This window comes from Brachionichthys hirsutus, chromosome 8 (genome assembly GCF_040956055.1).
Source record: "Brachionichthys hirsutus isolate HB-005 chromosome 8, CSIRO-AGI_Bhir_v1, whole genome shotgun sequence".
Lineage (NCBI taxonomy): Eukaryota > Metazoa > Chordata > Actinopteri > Lophiiformes > Brachionichthyidae > Brachionichthys > Brachionichthys hirsutus.
In genome coordinates, this window is record NC_090904.1 from 9,607,236 (window position 1) to 9,625,089 (window position 17,854).

General features: G+C 46.9%; 1 protein-coding gene across 1 annotated transcript; it reads left to right on the plus strand.

The window, feature by feature from the left end:
* The first annotated feature begins 2,616 nt into the window (after window positions 1–2,616).
* Window positions 2,617–13,488, plus strand: rbpjl (recombination signal binding protein for immunoglobulin kappa J region-like). The gene is made up of 13 exons (XM_068742109.1): window positions 2,617–2,647; window positions 3,017–3,100; window positions 5,183–5,327; window positions 7,165–7,293; window positions 7,522–7,592; window positions 7,676–7,791; window positions 8,488–8,662; window positions 8,764–8,901; window positions 9,162–9,253; window positions 10,572–10,712; window positions 11,641–11,796; window positions 11,916–12,019; window positions 13,146–13,488. Exons 1-13 carry the CDS (start codon window positions 2,617–2,619, stop codon window positions 13,486–13,488), a joined length of 1,725 nt encoding a protein of 574 aa, XP_068598210.1.
* Window positions 13,489–17,854: the final 4,366 nt, after the last annotated feature.

The following is a 17,854-nucleotide window of genomic DNA, read 5'->3' on the forward strand; positions in this document are numbered from 1 at the left end:
TGTCACGATGCACTGAAGATTGGCGACACTTTCCAGATGTTCTGTTTAACAGCTTGAGTGTCAGTGCGCCATAAATTCAACCAGCCAGAAGCCGATCAGATGATCAGCCCAACAAAGTTTAAATCCGTCTCTGGGGTCCGAGCAGATTTTAGCGTCGGCAGAAAACACGGAGCGTAACTGTGTGGTCACGTAGCGCCGATCAGAGAGGCGAGTCGTCAGAGAGCAGTAGATTCCTGCTGAGTGTTTGTGAGGTGATGATATGATGGAGGGACATTCCAGTCCTTCCTCATCATAAAACTCTGGGCAGCAAACATCTGGACAGCGTGAACGTCTGGTCCTGATCGAGGCTGCAAACACAGCAGCGCTAATGATGGGAGGCGTCTTATGCTCAGGATGCCAACGAATCAAACCAGGTCTCGACCTCGGGCCACCAGAGAGGGTCCGTCATGGAACGGGCATCGTCCTGCACCGAGACACCCTGCTGGTTCTCCGTCGTCTAGAGACGTGGCGAGAGATGAAACGCCATGAACTCAGTGGAAACAAATGCATTCGCTGCTGCTGATGCGTTCATGGCACATCAGACGTGGCGGCGGAAAGCACGCTCCGACTCAGACTGACTGATGTTCGTGTCTCTTACTTTTTACTTGTTTACTTCAGCAAACTGTGAATCCTTTCCTTTCTTTCACACCGAATGCATTCACCGATAGAATCCCTCAATGCTGGACGCCACGCAGGCCGGGCGTGGTGCTTTTCTCCCGAAGCCTGCCAGGGTTGGATCAGACCTTCAGAAGAATCTTCCCATGATGCATTGCCAGTGAATATAAATGATCTTTGGCCAGCTGTGATGTCATCTTATCTTTCAAATGTCCTTTATCATTTGGTGTGTGTGTGTGTGTGTGTGTGTGTGTTGTACAAAGACTCCACAGTCTATCTTCCAGTAGCCAGCCAGCCCTCCCACCTCAACCTTCAACAACGTGTTCCTGTTCCTGCCCCCCCCCCCCCCCCCCCACCTCCTCCAGTGGCGTCTTGCTTCCACACAGCATCATGTGTTCTATAATTACCCACAGACGATCATTCAGCTCAGACTCCATGGTTCGTTGACTGGCGGCTGGTGCGTGCGCAGGCCGTGAACCAGGGCTTTCTTATTAGCTGCTGAAGAGTTACAGCTCGTATTTCCCTGAATGAGCACTTAGGGTCAGGGTAAGGGTGAGATGTGATGTTTTCACTCTGAACTCAGGAACACTAATGCTTGTGGAGTCATCAGGACCAGCAATATGTTTGAGCGTCCGAGGAACCGTTTCTGAACGTGATGGATGAATGAACCACTTCCTGCTGAGATGAGGAGGTGAGAGGAGGCGATACTCCTCTGTCGATCTCTCTGCGTTTCCAGCTGTATAAACTCACGTCTTCCTCGGCACACCTTCGTCGTCGCTCTCAGCCGGTCACCATGACGTCTTTATTGTTTGTCATATTTCTCTCTGCTGCTGATAGAAAACACAGACTCGGCTCGGCTTCAGATGCGTTCAGCAGCCCCAGGACGAAGATGAGCCCAGTTCACCTCCAGGAACCTCAGCCCAGTGTCAGTGCTGCTCCAGTCCAGTACTGGTGTCCGTCAGTACTTCGTTCTCTGTGCAGCACCTTCACTAAAACCAGCCGGTAAAGGTGTCGTTACTTCAGGGGAGAAAACTGTCACAGATCTGGGATCAGCTGGAAGAACATTTTCTATTATTGGACCTGATAACAGGACCAACATGAAGAACCTGATGAAGATCACGTCAGTAAAGGATCGTTAGTGACAACCAGTAGAGGGCAGCAACACGCCATTGTAGCCTCGAGTCCACCTTATTCAGAGAAGAAGAAGCAGCACCATTAACGCCTGGTTTGTATGTTGCGTTGTTGCCACTACCACGCTGACTGATCCCTGTAGTACTTCTTGTAAAATAATACACCGTTCATGTACTATTGGTTCCATCCCCAGGTTTCACACACACTGACAAGCTTTTTTAAGTAGCATAATGCTAAGGAAGTTCAGTCAAAGTCGATTACTGGTTGTCTTTTGTGACTAATGCTGGTAAAAATTCTAACGATATCTTCAACAACAACTTATGTATATAAAATGTACCTTTTGTGTGTGTGTGTGTGTGTGTGTGTGTGTGTGTGTGTGTGCGCACAGTATTTACTTGTGAGGAAGGTGTGTGTGAGAAAGCAGCAGCAGGTGATTATCTTGGTACACACACACACACACACACCTAAACTGACGTGTGGTCAGATAACAGATCCATGATGGAGCACACACACACGCACACACACACATCAACACACACACCTAAACTGACGTGTGGTCAGATAACAGATCCATGATGGAGCACACACACACACACACACACATCAACACACACACGTGAACGTGTTTCCAGTGCAGCCAGTTAGCAGACTGGTTGGAGGCTGTGGTGTCTGCTGGTCCGACCGGTGAATGAGAAGAAGGTTTTAGACACGGACCTTCCAGACAAATTGCTCTCAGGTCAGCAGATCTTTATCATCTTTATCGTAAACTGGTTTTGTCAAATCCGGTTTGTCTCCAGTTTGAGACGTTTACACAGAGACGCTATGGCTATGATGGCCTCACTGCACTTTCTACCTAACTCAGGTCAGTTCAGAGTCTCTTTAATATTTGGTCCTGGATCAGGTCCAGCTCTGATTCTGGTTCGGAATGACAACAGGTCAGAGGTGTTTTTCCATGCAAACGTTCTGATTGCTGTCATCGTCGTCATCATCATCATCATCATCATCATCATCATCCAGCACCTACAGGTAAAACTAGAGAGGAGAGATGGCAACAACAACAGACTGGACGTCTGCTACATATCAGTGATCTCATGTCTGGTGATTGGAGGACAGATGTTGGACAGTCAGCAGGACCAGATCTGACCTGAGACCAGAGGCTGGTGTGAAGGACTGATGAACTGAAGCTGGTCTGAGACCTGCTAAAGATGCTTTACTCTTTGGTTGTCAACAGAAGCATCGAGAAGCAGCGATGAGCCCCTCCTAACATCGGAACAGGACATCATGGACGACATAGACATTGGACACAGCGGGAAAGGTGAGTCGGAGGGGATTTCATTATCTTGTCAATATCGCGTTATTGATCAGCCAATGGACGACAGAGAGTAAAGAGAGTAAAGATTCAGCAGGCTTGATGGGCATGTCAGATTCACATTGAGGAGACATCAGCTCAGACAAAGATGGAGACCACATGGCGACAGAGGGGAGGAGGAACAGACGATGTGCGGAGGAGGTGGGCCGACAGCCTGCGGTCGGTACTGTCGGTGGTTCTGAGGGGCAGCTGGAGAAGCACTGAGGGAAACATTCTGCGTCGCTGAGCAGCATCAGATTGGAACCAGATGTAGACTCTGCTACTGTTAGCGCTCTCCTGACTGTTTTACTGACCCGCTTCCTGTTTCCTGGACTGACCTGGAGCCAGTTTCACACAGAGACACTTCAGCCACATTCCCACATCCTTTGTGAAGAACTGAAAGGTTGCTTCATCCCGTCTGAAGACCCACAAAAGCCGTTCTGGGTCTCAGCAAGGGTTCCTCCAAGAACCGAAAGCCTTCAACTTTTTTTGGTTTGCATTCTCCCCACCAATAGGATTGCTGAAGTGATGTATAAGTGGCCGGTGGTTGCTATAGCGACATTATCTCCATACAACCGCCAACAGACAGACAAACCATCTTGTTCCGTGTTTTAAGGCTAAAGCTGCAGCTAAATTGTGGAATGATGGTGGTGCGTCGGTTCATGTGTTCAACCAATCAGATTGGATCAAGATCAAAATAAAAGTTCTAAAAAAACAACACTATTTTCCAATAAAATATAAAGCAGGGCAGCAGAATACACAGAACAGAGTAATGTAATTACAATCCAAAGAAAAAATATACGCAATATATAAAGCACGCTGAAAAATGTAATCAGATTACTGACACATTTAATAAAAATTGGGTTATTCTTAACAGACTGTATTCTTTAAAGTCTCTCTGATTTACACAAACATCAGCCATGAATAATCTGATACAGTCCACCAGAAACAACCAATCACAACTGTATTTTAATGTGACATCATAGTGAATCAAACACACTCACAGATTCAAATACTCTTGGATCAGTAGTTGATTAATAAAATGTTGTATTTGGCACCATATTAAGGTAAGTAATGAGCTTCAATCTTTTTTTCATTTCAATCATTTGTCCTCCAATCAGGATTGTACGTGTCAGCAGTGGGCGGTGACCTTCTAGGAAGCGTCGAGGAGATTTTTTTGAGTAAAAGCATTTCCTAAATTCCCCCGTGACGCCCTCTGCTGGACTTTCTGAATGAAGAACTGATTTTAATGGAAAGCTCATTGTTTTTATTTCTAAATGTTTTAATTTCTGTCATCGATATCTCTTTACCTCTAACCTGGTGTCAGATTATCCAGCCTTCACACACAGAACCATCAGATCCCAAAGGTGACCCGGATCACCATCTGGATCCAGAATGTTTCTTAAGGATTCCGTACTTTTTTGGAACGATTAGATTTGATCCCCTAACTTTGTGGATACTGTCTATAATGATTGGACAAAAATTTCCTGATGACATCCCCATCGGATCCAGAACGCACCAGGGTCTGATTTGGATCTGGGATAGTTAAAGATAATTGCACTACTGGGATCCTACCAGTCTAACACTGAACTGGTTTCAGTGTGACTTGACCAATATGTAACAATTTACTAATATATCACATATTTTATATTTAACAAGCTATTAATAAGCATAAATAAGTGTTGGAATGACTTAAATTATAATTATTCCACTCATATTTCTTAGGTTAGTTCACCTCTGTGAAGGCATTTATTAATTTAGTAACTAAACTTATTAAACTAAGTACAGGTATAGGATTAAAACTCTGGTCCAGGTCGACCTACTGGCCACCTGGGTCTATAATGGAACTGCAGGTTCTGGTTTTGATCAACCGAAACTCTGCAATTAAAAGAAATGTATTTTATCTGAGAAAATCAGATTAAAGGAGGAAATATGACGTAGTATGTTTAAAAAGAGAAACTGACGTTTCGCATCTGTTTGGTCTCTGATGAGGATCTGATCTGACACTCTGGGTCAGGGTCTTTGTGAATCTTTATCTTGCCCTGGCAGAAACGTCGACCCAGCCGGGTTACCCCCCGGCAGACACGGCTCTGTTCGACCCCTCTCCTCTGAACCTGGACCCGCTCGGCCCGCTGACTCACCTGGGGACGCTCCTGGCTGGACAGGACGCACCGAGGTCCGTCGGCTGGGACAGGTAAGAACGCAGCTCAGCCTCTGAGAGGAACCGGTCCCGGTAGGTGGAGGTTTATCCCAAACGTTATTGGTTCAGATCTGCAGCTGCAGGAACGAGCGCACAGACGTGAAAATGCGTCGTCGGTGTGAGCCCGGTGGAATGAACGGGTGGAGGAGCGAGTGCGTGTATGAAGATGTCAGGGGGCAGACGTGACCCCACCCCCCGTCTTAAAAAAACCCCCAACAGCACCGTTTCTCCCGGCAGTGCGGGTCGGAGGTGAGGGGGCGCACTGCGCGCGTCTTGACGCACGAGTCCCAGCGACATCACCGGCGTCACACGTTGATATTCAGGTACTGATAGAGATATTGATAAGATATGGATTTTAATACTGACACATATGATACTGATAAAGATATTGATACATACAACATTCTGAAACAGTACTGATACTGATATTGATCCAGATACCGTCGTGATGCACGTCTTTGAGACAGCCGGAGTCCTTTCGCTTACTCTTTGTTTGTCCATGATGTTCAACAGTCTAATGAGGCTGCGTCCATCTTTGAACCAATGGCAGTGCAGGTGTTAAAATGGGGTGTGGTCGAAAGAGGAGCTGATTTAGCTTTATCTGTTTTTGGTTATTAAACAGACGTGTTCGGTTGAGTGTGTAGCACTGATCGCTGTTCTCCACACCTGCACATCGCTAATGCTCTGACCAGACGGAGGAGAACCAATATTAAGATTAGGATCAGGTTTACTTTCTCCAGGTTCTGTGATTGGCTGGATTTGTCCAAGTCAGAGGAGCACAGAGTGAAGCTCTGTGACAGGACACACAATGAGCTGATTGACGGATTAGATTGATCCCAGTTAAACATTAGTTAGTTAGATTCTAGTTGCTACTAACCAGATCCTCTGTCATTTTCCAAACGTCCAACTGGTGATTTCTAGGATTTCTATAATTGCTATGAATACGATTCATAGAATATGCGCAGGTGGCACCTTTGACAGGTGAGTTCCTCCCGATTCTTACTGGGAATGACTATAAGAACGTCCCGTCTCTGCTGAGATGTACTGGGTGGTGTGGATCCAGAGGGTTTCATGCTTGGTCTTGTATAGCTGCAGTGGTCCAGCTGGAGTCGTGATTCTGGTTCCATATTAAAGGAGGTACAGTATTCGTGTCCTCCGCAGTCGGCCCATGGGAGTGGGAGGAGTCTGAGCTGGATACTGGAAGTTCTGTTCATGATCCCAGTGACCCAGTACTCCTCTCCACAGCTCACACTCCGCTGGCTGCATGTGAGGCTTCACCAAGGGGCCAGCAGTCACCTAAATTAGATCTCTTCAAAGGTCAAAGGTCAGTGTGTCAGCAGCTCAGATGCTCAGGTATTTCTCACCTAGTGGACGGGGATGGGTGAAGAGGAAAGTCATTTCACCTCCACAAAGACTCCATGCTCTGATCTAGTGGCGGTTCTGGCCGTAGGACGTTCAAAGGGTCTGTAAGTGAGCCCCACCCTCACGGGATTCTCATGTCGGTAGGAGTCGTGCCACGGCTCCCCCTAGTGCGCAGGAGGAAGCATTGTGTGACAGTTGTGAACAGGTGAAATGCTAATCGCTATCTGTGTTTCATATAGCGGACACTCATTAGCTGAGTAGTGCTAGCATGAATGACAGTAAATGACACCTAACTTTGACCATACCGTCTGCAAACTCAACTGTAAGATGGAATGTACCGCAGTCAGTAAGATCATCCTTTAATGCATCGTTAGTTCCATTTTACATGAGAGTCAGTGAATGCATCACTGACATCATTCACTCCCGTGGAACTGGCAGTTTGTGAATGACAGCATTGTTGTCCAATCAGGAGACTCGACCAAGGGTTTACGGACAATCTGAGATCAACAAGACAACCCGGAGGGGAGGTTCACGCCGACCAGAGCGTCACCATCCTGCACGCTAAGGTTGCTCAGAAGTCCTACGGCAACGAGAAACGGTAGGAGGACCAACAGCCAAAGAGACTTCAGGCGTCTGTAACCATAGTAATACTGTCAGTACTGGGTAAAGCGGTTTCCCCGAGGGGTGCCTGTACTACTTGTAATAGCAGTATCAGTAATAATAATACTGGTAGTACTAGCAGTAATGGTAGTAACTGCTATTAATAGTAATAGTAGTTAGTCGTATACAGAAGAGGGACTGAATCCTTCTGTTGCCGCTGTTCCAGATTCTTCTGCCCTCCTCCTTGTGTTTACATCAACGGCCAGGGATGGAAAGTCATGCAGGATCACCTGCAAGGTGAACAAGCACCCGCCTCCGACACCAGCGCTACTCCCTTGTCTCTCTGCATCTTCATACCCCCTGCTTTTGTCTTCCACTAGAGGCGGGCTATGGAGACTCAGTGTATCGGGTTTGTGGTTACATGTCTCTGGACAGCCCGAGTCCGGCCCAGACGGACACCTTCAAACTAACCTTCGATCAGCAGCCCAACTCCAGGGTGAGCGAACTGAGTATGATGATTGGATCGGATCCCGCGAGAGACTTTAGACTTATAATTGTTGAGCTGACAAAGTTTGAGACTTGGTTTCGAGGGCCGATGGAGATGAGATGAGCCATTTCTTTTCCAGACCAGGTCACCCAGCAGACAGTTCGCTGAAAACTCAAAACCTCAAAACCACCCTTTATGCTGGCGTGGGCATTGACTCATGTTCAACCAACCAGAGTTCACCTACTTCACTCACATGGGAACACTGAAACAAGTGTTCTCAGAACAGTGAAGTAGTTCCTGTGGTCAGATGGTGTGTGATGTGTGACGCGAGGTTTGGTCTTCATGAATGATGTCAGTTATGGATGATGAGGGAACCTATGAATAAAGGTTTTAGTCGAGATGTGTCCATGTCCGGTTCCTCCTGAAGGTTCCTGGACACTTTAACCCCAAGCCCCAACCTACTTGGTTCAGATAGGAGCACTAATCTAAATAATCTGTGGTGAACCTGATCTCGAAAATATCAGACACAGAGATACGAATTTAGCGCAGCAGATAAGATTTATCTGCATATAGCAAATAAGAGAGGACCGAGAGGGGAGCCTTGTGGCTCACCTGTAGTCACATTGAGGTATAGCCGGAAATCTGTCTGACTGTCAAAGGTTCGGGACATGGATTACATGTTCCATGCCGCTGTGTCTCTAACAGATGTTTGCTTGCGCCAAGTCCCTGTTCATCTCCAACCAGGACAAGAGGAAACACTTCTGCCTGCTGCTCAGACTCCTCCTGGGTAACAAACAGGAAGTGGGCTCATTTCAGAGCCGGATGATAAAGGTCATCTCCAAACCATCTCAGAAGAGACAGTCCATGAAAAACGCAGACTGTATGTCACCCCTACGTTTACGTGCCATTGGGTTTACTTTTAGAAACATCCATCAGTTTGTCAGAACTTTAACGTGTGTTATTATCTCCGTGTGTTTTCAGTGTGTATCTCCTCGTGCTCCAGAGTGGCACTGTTCAACCGTTTGCGCGCTCAGACGGTCAGCACTCGTTACCTGTCGGTGGACAGAGGAGTCTTCATCGCCAGCGCCCGACATTGGACGGCCTTCACCATCACCATCGGTAAAGGACCTCTGCCCCAGATGTGATCTCTATCGTGGAGCTCTTTCTATGTCGTGTCTCTCCAGCTGTAGCAGAACTACGATACTCTAAATTATCTGAATTGATTTGGATAAAGGTCCACGGTACTGGATCATCTGGACCCAGATCCCTTTTTAAAAGGTTCTTGAAGCTGTGTGTGCTTGTTCATTTACCTTTATTTACCACCACCCCCCCCCTCCCACTACCAAACCCTCACCATCAAGCCTCTGTTCTCCCCCCAGTGGATGACCAGATGCTGAACGAAGGCTTCATCTGTTACGGCTGTGTGGTCCAATTAGTGTGTACTGACACCGGGGTCGCTCTGCCAGCTATGGTAACACACACACACACACAGATACCATCACTGTGTGTGCAGCTCTGGTACTTTCTGGCTGTCCCGTTGGCACCAGTCCCCCCAACCATGTTGACTCACAAAGAGAAATCGCCTTTTGAACAGTCCGTTTCCAAAAAAGTTGGGATGCTTAACTTTGTCAGACACTGAAACACAATATTTTATTTTAAAAAACAGCACAAAGACAACATTTCATTGTGGAATGTTTCCAGATTTATTTTCTGATGGATGATTTCAGTTGCTCCACCTCAGTCCATCTTAAATGCACTCAGGTCCAGTGTAGGAGGCGAATCCGGATCTATCTATGTATCTATCTATCTATTTATCTATCTATCTTTCTAAAATCTTTTTACATTGCTTTAATCTATTTCTGTCCTTCCTGTGCTGAAATGGATGACTCGGCAGTTTCAAACAGCTGCAGGTCTTTGTCCAGCTTGTCTGTCCTGTTAGAGTCCAAAAATAGTTTTTCTCCACTCATGAGATTTTGTCTGCCCTTCAGTCGGGTTTTAAAAAAAACACAACGTGGTACCACGATGGCTGATCTGGCTGTTTCTACCACAGAGTCCAGGTATAGTCGTCCTCTATGGACCACAAGCCCCTCGGCTCGCTGAGTTCACCCTTTCTCCCAAAGTGCTGCCGTAGCATCAGGGTGTCCGGGTGTGGAAGGTGAAGGTGTATACCTCCAGCCACTCCAGTTGAGGCTCAGGGGACGGTTCTGCTGACATCCAGCTGGTTCTGTGGTTGTAGTTCTGCTTTATTGGTGGCTGGAAACCTTCGAATAGAAGCGCCAGGATTTTCAGTCTGAGGTAAACTTAATGTGTGTTGCTGTTCAGGACTGAAGGCCTGCAGACACCAGGAGTGTTTAAGCCCCGCCTCCTCCTCCTATACGGAGAACTGAACCCACCACGGCCTCCTCAGATTGATGCCGGCAGCTCCGGAGTCCATTTTACATCATGTCCCGCAGTAGCAAAACAACGTTGATGCGTCTCTATGCCCATTGTGCTTACACAACAACAAACTGATGATGTCATCTTGCCGCTCCAGTATGGCAGCTGGCGTGGAAGCAGTCCTAATGCCAGTGGCGTGACGTAACGCAGCAGTTCCTAGCATCACGTTTTACATCAAAGTCCAGCGGCAATTTGTAAACAATGAAGTCCCATGACGTTCATTCAGCATTCCGGCTACATGCCGGCTGATCTGGTCCTCTGATCGGAGGGTCAGTAGGTCTTCATTTAAGTCTTACGATCCCAAAACCTTCCTGGGGTTTCTGAAGGTTTTCTTTTACCTTGTTTGGTGTCAGGTGATCCGTAAGGTCAACAAGCAGCACGCCATCTTAGACGTGGACGAGCCGGTTTCCCAGCTCCACAAGTGTGCCTTCCAGTTCAGAGACAATCCACAAGCGTACCTGTGCTTAGCCAATGACGCCATCATACAGTACCAGGTAAGACTACCCTCCCCTCCTGGCCTCTCCTTCCAATCCTTCATTTCAGCACATGGGACTGATAGTATAATCTGGACAAAGATTACGAGAGATTAGTCTGTATGCAGGGTTATTATAGACATACATGAGCAGAATTCAGTGACCCAGGGCCCCCTACTAGGCAGCTCACAAAGAAACAAGTTGAAGACCAAATGAGAGAACAAAAACTGAAAAGAATCTCACCCTAGTTGAATTAATACAAGAGTCCCCCTTACATTTCTACATAGCGTTCCTGTTCATGTTTCAAGGCCATTGACCAATCCTGAAAGGGTCATGGCACCAACAGAATTATCAGACATCTAACTCCACACAAACATTTCCTACTTCCTGAGTTTTGGGTCATCTCTGGGTTCCCCGCCCAGTTGTCCAGAGACCATCGAGCAGAAGCCACAGGAGGATCCTTACCAGATGTTCAATTCAATTATTTTTATTTCTATAGCGCCAGATCGTAACAGAAAGTTATCTCAAGGCACTTAACAGGTATAGCAGAGAAAGACCTGCAGGGAAAGTTACAACCCAACCTGTCTCACAAGAGTAAGCATGTTGGCGATGGAGGCAAGTAGCAACTTCCTTTTAACAGCCAGAAACCTTGAACAGAACCTACGACAACAGCACCGCATCATCTGCACAGTGCAGAAATTCTGAGACTTTAGATCCTGTTCATGAATATCAGACACAAGATCAGAGACGATAAAACCCTCTGGGCCAGAACCAGTCTTTTGTATAATGTCCCTGTCAACCGACATCAAGATTCTGGACTCTGGTGGATGGTAGCCCGTAATCATGGCCCCTTTCAGTTTCCTCAGTAATTTAATCTTTCTGTCAGCGTGATAGCCACGTCCTCTTTCATTCCTCTTTTTGTGTTTGTCTTTCCTGTCCTGTCCTCCAGGCCCCATCCGGTGGCAGAGACCCTAGCCGGGTGGTGCTAAATGACGGATCCTGTTGGACCATCATTGGAGTGGAGGCGGTAGAGTTTACCTTCAATCAAGGTGTGAGATACATCCAGACTCCAGTTACTCCTTTCCCTGTTATCACAGAATTGGAGGTGAGTTTCAGAGAAACGTGTCCATAAATGGAGGTCACCATGAAAAACTGCCAGCCAAAAGCTACGCATGACTCATCAGGCTAGTGCAGCTTGATGATGCATGATTGCGTTGGTTGCAGGTGAATGGAGGAGGCCACGTTGCCATGCTGGAGATCAATGGAGAAAACTTCAGCCCTCATCTCAAAGTCTGGTTTGGAAACAGCGAAGCTGAGACGATGTTCAGGTGAGTCTTAAAGGTGAAGCGGGAAGAGTTATGTCGTTCCACCCTTCACCTAGTTTCATAATCTCCCACATAGTCTAACAGTAACTCGTAAAAGCGTCTAGAAAAGCTCTGTAATTTTAAAAAGGTAGAAATAAAAATCCAATCCTGACTCCTCCCCTTCGTCTGGATGTTTTCCGGTCATCAGGACTTCTGTCTAATTTAATAGCTGCTGGAGGCTGTGGGTAAATCTTCCTCCAGAAGGCTGCTGCCGAGGAAGGCCCTCATTGGCCTTGTGCAGCAGAAAACCTTACCGTCTGCTGATGTGCTGCTTCTGGCTCTCGGTGGATTTAAGGATTGGTTTGTGAGGCCCCTCCTTTTCCTGCGTTTATTTATGAGTGATTGATGCGTTTCCAACTGCAGAGCTGATTGCGAATTAAGTTTCTAGCCTCAGCCATGGTCATTGGGTTTTCCCGATTCCATCAATCCATAGCTGAGTTCATTTCCGATTTGTCACACGGGTACATCGATCAAAGAGATGCATGGAGCAGTCGGACCTTACCTATGGATCCGCCTCCTGTCAGATGATTGGAGGAATAATGATGTCTGGATCATTTTGTGGTTGATGTAAAATACTGCTGAGCAACAGGAACCTTGACTGGTCTTTTATTTCAGTCGCACTTTGGACCTGCGGCCATCCGGCAGCGAGGACTCAGGTTCCTAATTGGCTGCAGCTTCTGGTACAAACAGCACATTGTGAATGATGGTCTTACATAAATACTGTTTTCCTCTGCGCTGCTGCTGATGGGAATGATTCCAGAGCAGACGGCGACCCTGACTTACGTTGCCTCAGCACTTTGGCCGTGGGTCTGAGGTGGCGTCTGACGTAGGTGGGCTTGTTTTCTTTAAGATGTGAGAGGATTGTTCCCTGAAGCTGAGCTGGGCTCCTGCTCGCCTGAAGACCACATTAAACCTTCATGCTTCCCAGGTCCAGTCTCAGCAAAGCCTCTAAAATAAATATAGGAGATCAAATCAGAGTAGACGTAATCAATAATAATAAGTAGTAAGGATTCCTTTCATTTTCACGTTAATCGTCCAAACAGGCCTCCAGGAGTCAATCTGCTTCCTCCTCCATTTCTGTCTATTCCAGGTCTCCCAAATCCCTCCTTTGTGTCGTTCCTGACGTGTCCGTGTTTACGGATGGACGCCACTGCCTGCGACGCATCATCACCGTCCCTCTGTCGCTCATCCGATTGGACGGCCTGATTTATCGCACGTCCTTCAGTTTCACCTACACGCCGGAGCTCCTGCCGCCTCCCTCTGTCCGAGCAGCAACAGCAGCAGGAGGAGGAGGAGGAGGAGGTGCAGGACGAGGAGGGAGAGTTGGAGGAGGTAAAGGGAGGATAGAGGGGGGGGAGCAGGATGATGTCCTGTTAGAGACCATCCACCAGGAGTTCACCAGAGCCAACTTCCACCTGTTCATGCAGAGTTAGCTCACCTGTTAGCTCACCTGTTAGCTCACCTGTGTCCTCATGTGAATGACAACAGCTAAGAAACTCTACAGCTCCATATTCTTTATTTGGCCATAGTGATGTAAACAAAACTAAAGAGTCAACAATATAATCAATAAAATTAAGGCCCTGACTGTATCACATCTGGCGAACAATGAGTGGAGTGATGACTCCTTCAGATCACACCCGTAATCCTTCTCACATTGTGTTGCCGAAAACGCTTGAGGTAAATCCACTGATTTAGAGCGTCTGGCAGTAAAACTCAATCACCTGACCCGGAATGCGGCGCGGTTCAGCTCGGACCCTGTAAGTTTGCGTTGATCGTTGCGACCAGAGAGCCGTTTTGTTCCAACCAAGTGGAGCAGCAGATAATCACCTCGGCATGACGAGACCTCCCACGAGGCTCCATCGTAAACCCAAACTCCATCAGCACCAACATTCTTCTCATTCCTGACATCAGGAAGCTCGTTCTGCTTCCAGGCTGAGGCTGCCAGTCGGAGAACAAAATTAAACGGTCCACTAAATGAACAAAATATCTTACTGACATCTTCTGGGTTGAACTCTTGTGACCAGTAGCATCCAGATCGGTGTGACGTCCCCTTTTACAACTGATTAAATGCTGCCATGGAAACAAACTGGGCCCCATTTAAACTAAAGGGGTCTGAGGTGAGGTGGAGTTAGGGCGTACCCGACTCCATGATCCCGGAGCTGCACGATCTTAGCATTAAGAAAGACATGACTTTAGTCTCTTCATTAATTACACATAAATGTGTTTCAACATGAATTGCACCAACCAGAGGTCATCTTCACTCCCTCTAAGCCCAGGTGTGTTTCACCTGGAGCTGCTATCGGTCCCTGCTGGACCCTCTGCCTCCAACATCTTCCAATCTACAGTCCACCTGACTGCTTATGAGCAACAGCAGCCATTTTTAATGAAGGAGGAGGTACTATAAGAAGGAGGAGAAGAAGGAGGCGGGCTGTTGCACATCCCTGAGTGTGGATTTACTAACAAATTAAATATTTAATTGCAAAAAAAATATTATTAATTTTAAATTATTTGCAGCTTCATCTGTATTATGACATCATCATTCGACATGCTCACCGGTTCATCCGTGACGGCAGAGTCAAATGACGCTTCCACAAATGATTCTGATTTTTTATGCTGACCTGAGATTTTAAACCCTAAAAGAACCAGAACCTTCGTCGTGAGGACGAAGACGAGGGTTCCATCGGTTTCCTTGTCGGTGTTTTCATTTGGACATTATTTCATATAAAAACACGTGGAAAAAGTTCAAAGTTGATAAAAGGAAGCGCCGATAGAGGATTCGAACACACTGAGGCCACCTCAGCAGCGTCACCAGCCAAGCCGCCACCGTGACGGCGCTCTGAGCAGGCCTCCACCTTCCCTCAGTGCCTCACATGTCAAATACTCTGAGGGGGGAACCTATGCCGTGTGGCTCTCTTCCTGTGTTCTCCCTTACTTCCTCCTCCTCCTATTCCTCGTTATTAGCAAGACAAACATGTGTGAAAGGGGAGGAAGGAGACGACAGAAGCTGAAGACCATGTGGTGTCCGGGTTCCTCGTCTCTATTACGTGGGACAAACTTCAAACTGGGAGCTTTGCGTGAAGAGTGCCATGTTTTCCCTCCATCCCTCCATCCCTCCATCACTCCGCTGAATGAAAGGACCCATTCTTAGGCACTCATCTCTAGGAGCATGCCTTCATTCTCCAGTCAGACCCTCCACCTCCTCTGCCGTCTGTGGTGGAGGCTGTTTCCTGCTGCTAACATTTGAGTTCTGGACCAAACCCAAACCCTGAGGATGCTTTCAGACTTAAAGTCAGTGTTGGTTCAGGCAAGAATTTATGTATTGTGTTTTTTTGAGTCTTTGTGGCTGTACACCATCCTCCAGGGCCACATTCAGTCATCATACCCATCACTGTGGCAGTGGGGCCCTCGTCCTTCTGGCGCCTCTTTGTTAATTACATTGGGATGAAAGAGCCAGTGTGGACCGCTCCTCTATATCATCGCCTCAGCGTGGCTGCGATGGACAGAAATCAGAGGATGCTGGGAGAGGGAGGAAAGAGAGAAAAGAAATATGGACCTGTTTTTGTGAGAATCAAATGTCGTCAGATGTTATGAGGCAGATGTTAATGTGATGGAAAATGCTGTTACATCAAAATGCATCATCTGAGCACAAAAATGAGAACCGGTTCTCAGTTAGGACCTAGAACCGTGTCCCTAGACAGTGTTACCATTCACCAACAGCAAAGTCACCTGGTCAAGGTGGCCCCACCCTCGATGATAGGTGGATGGATTATTTTGTTCCGGGCGTGTAAAGCGCTCAAACACTGACTGTGTTTCATCCTTGTTTCTTTACCGGCATCACTGTCTGTAGATCCGCCAAGAAAAAGAACAAATATGTCGGGACAGGCCCAAAGAAGATGGGCAGAAGGGTGGAGACGACAGAAGAGTGGAGACGACAATGAGTCGTCTTGTCCTCGGAGAAGAGGAGGAGGATTCGTCAGCGGCCGTGCAAGCTGATTGGCTGCTGGTCGAGATGAGAGCTGCCAGTACGAGAAGAGCAGGAGTTGAAGGCTAACTGTCAAAGGCTATCGGAGCAGAGAACATGGAATGGGAGGAATGTTAATGATGGTTAATTGAGATTATATCCAGGTGGAGGAAAGGCCTGGGACCCAGCAGGGTGAGGCGAGGATGACGGGAAGGCTGTGTGAGCGTGAGGACACGCAACTCACTCTAGTGCATCCTGTTCCAGTGCATGATGGGAAAGCCATAACACCAAAATGTCACAAAAACGAAAAGACGTTTGTCATGCAAAGCTAACTTCCTGTTGCCAGAAGGTGGAGCCCTCAACGTAACAGTGCATTTTCATGCAGACGTCTTTAGGGACAACGTCCTCTATCGTGTTGTCATGACTACACAGGCCACGCCCTGCAGGATTTGTAAAGATCTGTGGAAAAAATTTCATCAGGAAGCCCTGGAATACCCAGAAGACGTTTCAGGTTAAATACCTGGCAAGAAGTTGCTGAAGTCAGCGCCTGAAATTTAACTCCATTATTTAAACAGATAACTTCCTTTTAGGCTTTGCTTTGGATTTAACCATTTTGCTCCTCCCAATCCTGGAATTAGTATTGGATTGACATACCCTGGCCCCACGACTACTTCCTGCTTCACCGATCAATGAGTTTTGATGCAATTTATAATTCCCAGGACACCATTCAAAAAGCATACAAATAATCTCTTCAAAAACAGAAGGTTCCTTCCAAATCTGGGACCATTCCTGGACCCTCGGTGGTCTGACCTGAGTTAATATAAAAAAGCAGGGCAGGAAATAGCAGTGAGCAGAGCTGCAGGCCACATAGTCAATAGTGTGACATTGTATCCAGTAAAGAGGTGTTAAAGCATCAGTCACAAAAATAACACTGTCCAGTCAAATCAGCAGACATCTAAGGAAAATAATCCAACCAAAGACACAAAGGATTAGAACAGATTGGAGATTATGATCCTGTCAATTCGTCTGTGCATTGACTAACAGGCCTACTCTTCTAATGCTAGTTATTGTTGCACCAGGCCAGGGCAGCGATCAACTCAAATTATTGTGATTCAGATTAGTGGAATTAAGGTTATTCTTTGTGACTCTCAGCATTTTAAAATGGATGCCAATTATGCTCTGAAGAAACGTTCATCCTGCAGTCGAGGTTATTTAACAAAGCAATTTTTTTGACTTTGGAAGACATTCTCCGCCTCAGGATCTCATGTCCGTGGGTTTTATTGTGCGTTTGGGGGCATCAGAAGAAGTTACCCCAGATACCCCGGGTCATATGTGCAGCAGGGAGGCGAGCAGAACGCGTTTACGAGCCTCTGCAGACATGAAACGCATTCGTGTCGGAGTTCAATGTGTTTTATTGGGTAACAGCTAAAATCAGCCATCATTAAAACCGTGGAGCAGCTCTGAAATACACTGGCTGTGGAAACACTGGCTGATTATGGGATGCTCCCCATTGTGTAATGTCTGTTTTCAGGAGCCATATAGATTCTCTTATGAATCACTTGTGACTATTTAAATCCGTATAATGTTCCTGCTGAGTCAGCGTCTCAGGTTTGGACTTCTTATTGTCCATCCATGAAGTTCAGACAGAGCTTGGGGGGGGGGGGTCCTTTCAGTTTTATGCTCCGTCTTCTTGGAATCATTGATTACCGGTACTCGATCTGAATCTGGAGGCCCTGGTCTCATCAAATGTATGGAAAGTCATTTTAAGAGATTTTGAGGAGCCGACATCTGGTTGTAAGAAAACTGATGCTGATATTTGTGTGTTTTATTTTAACAAT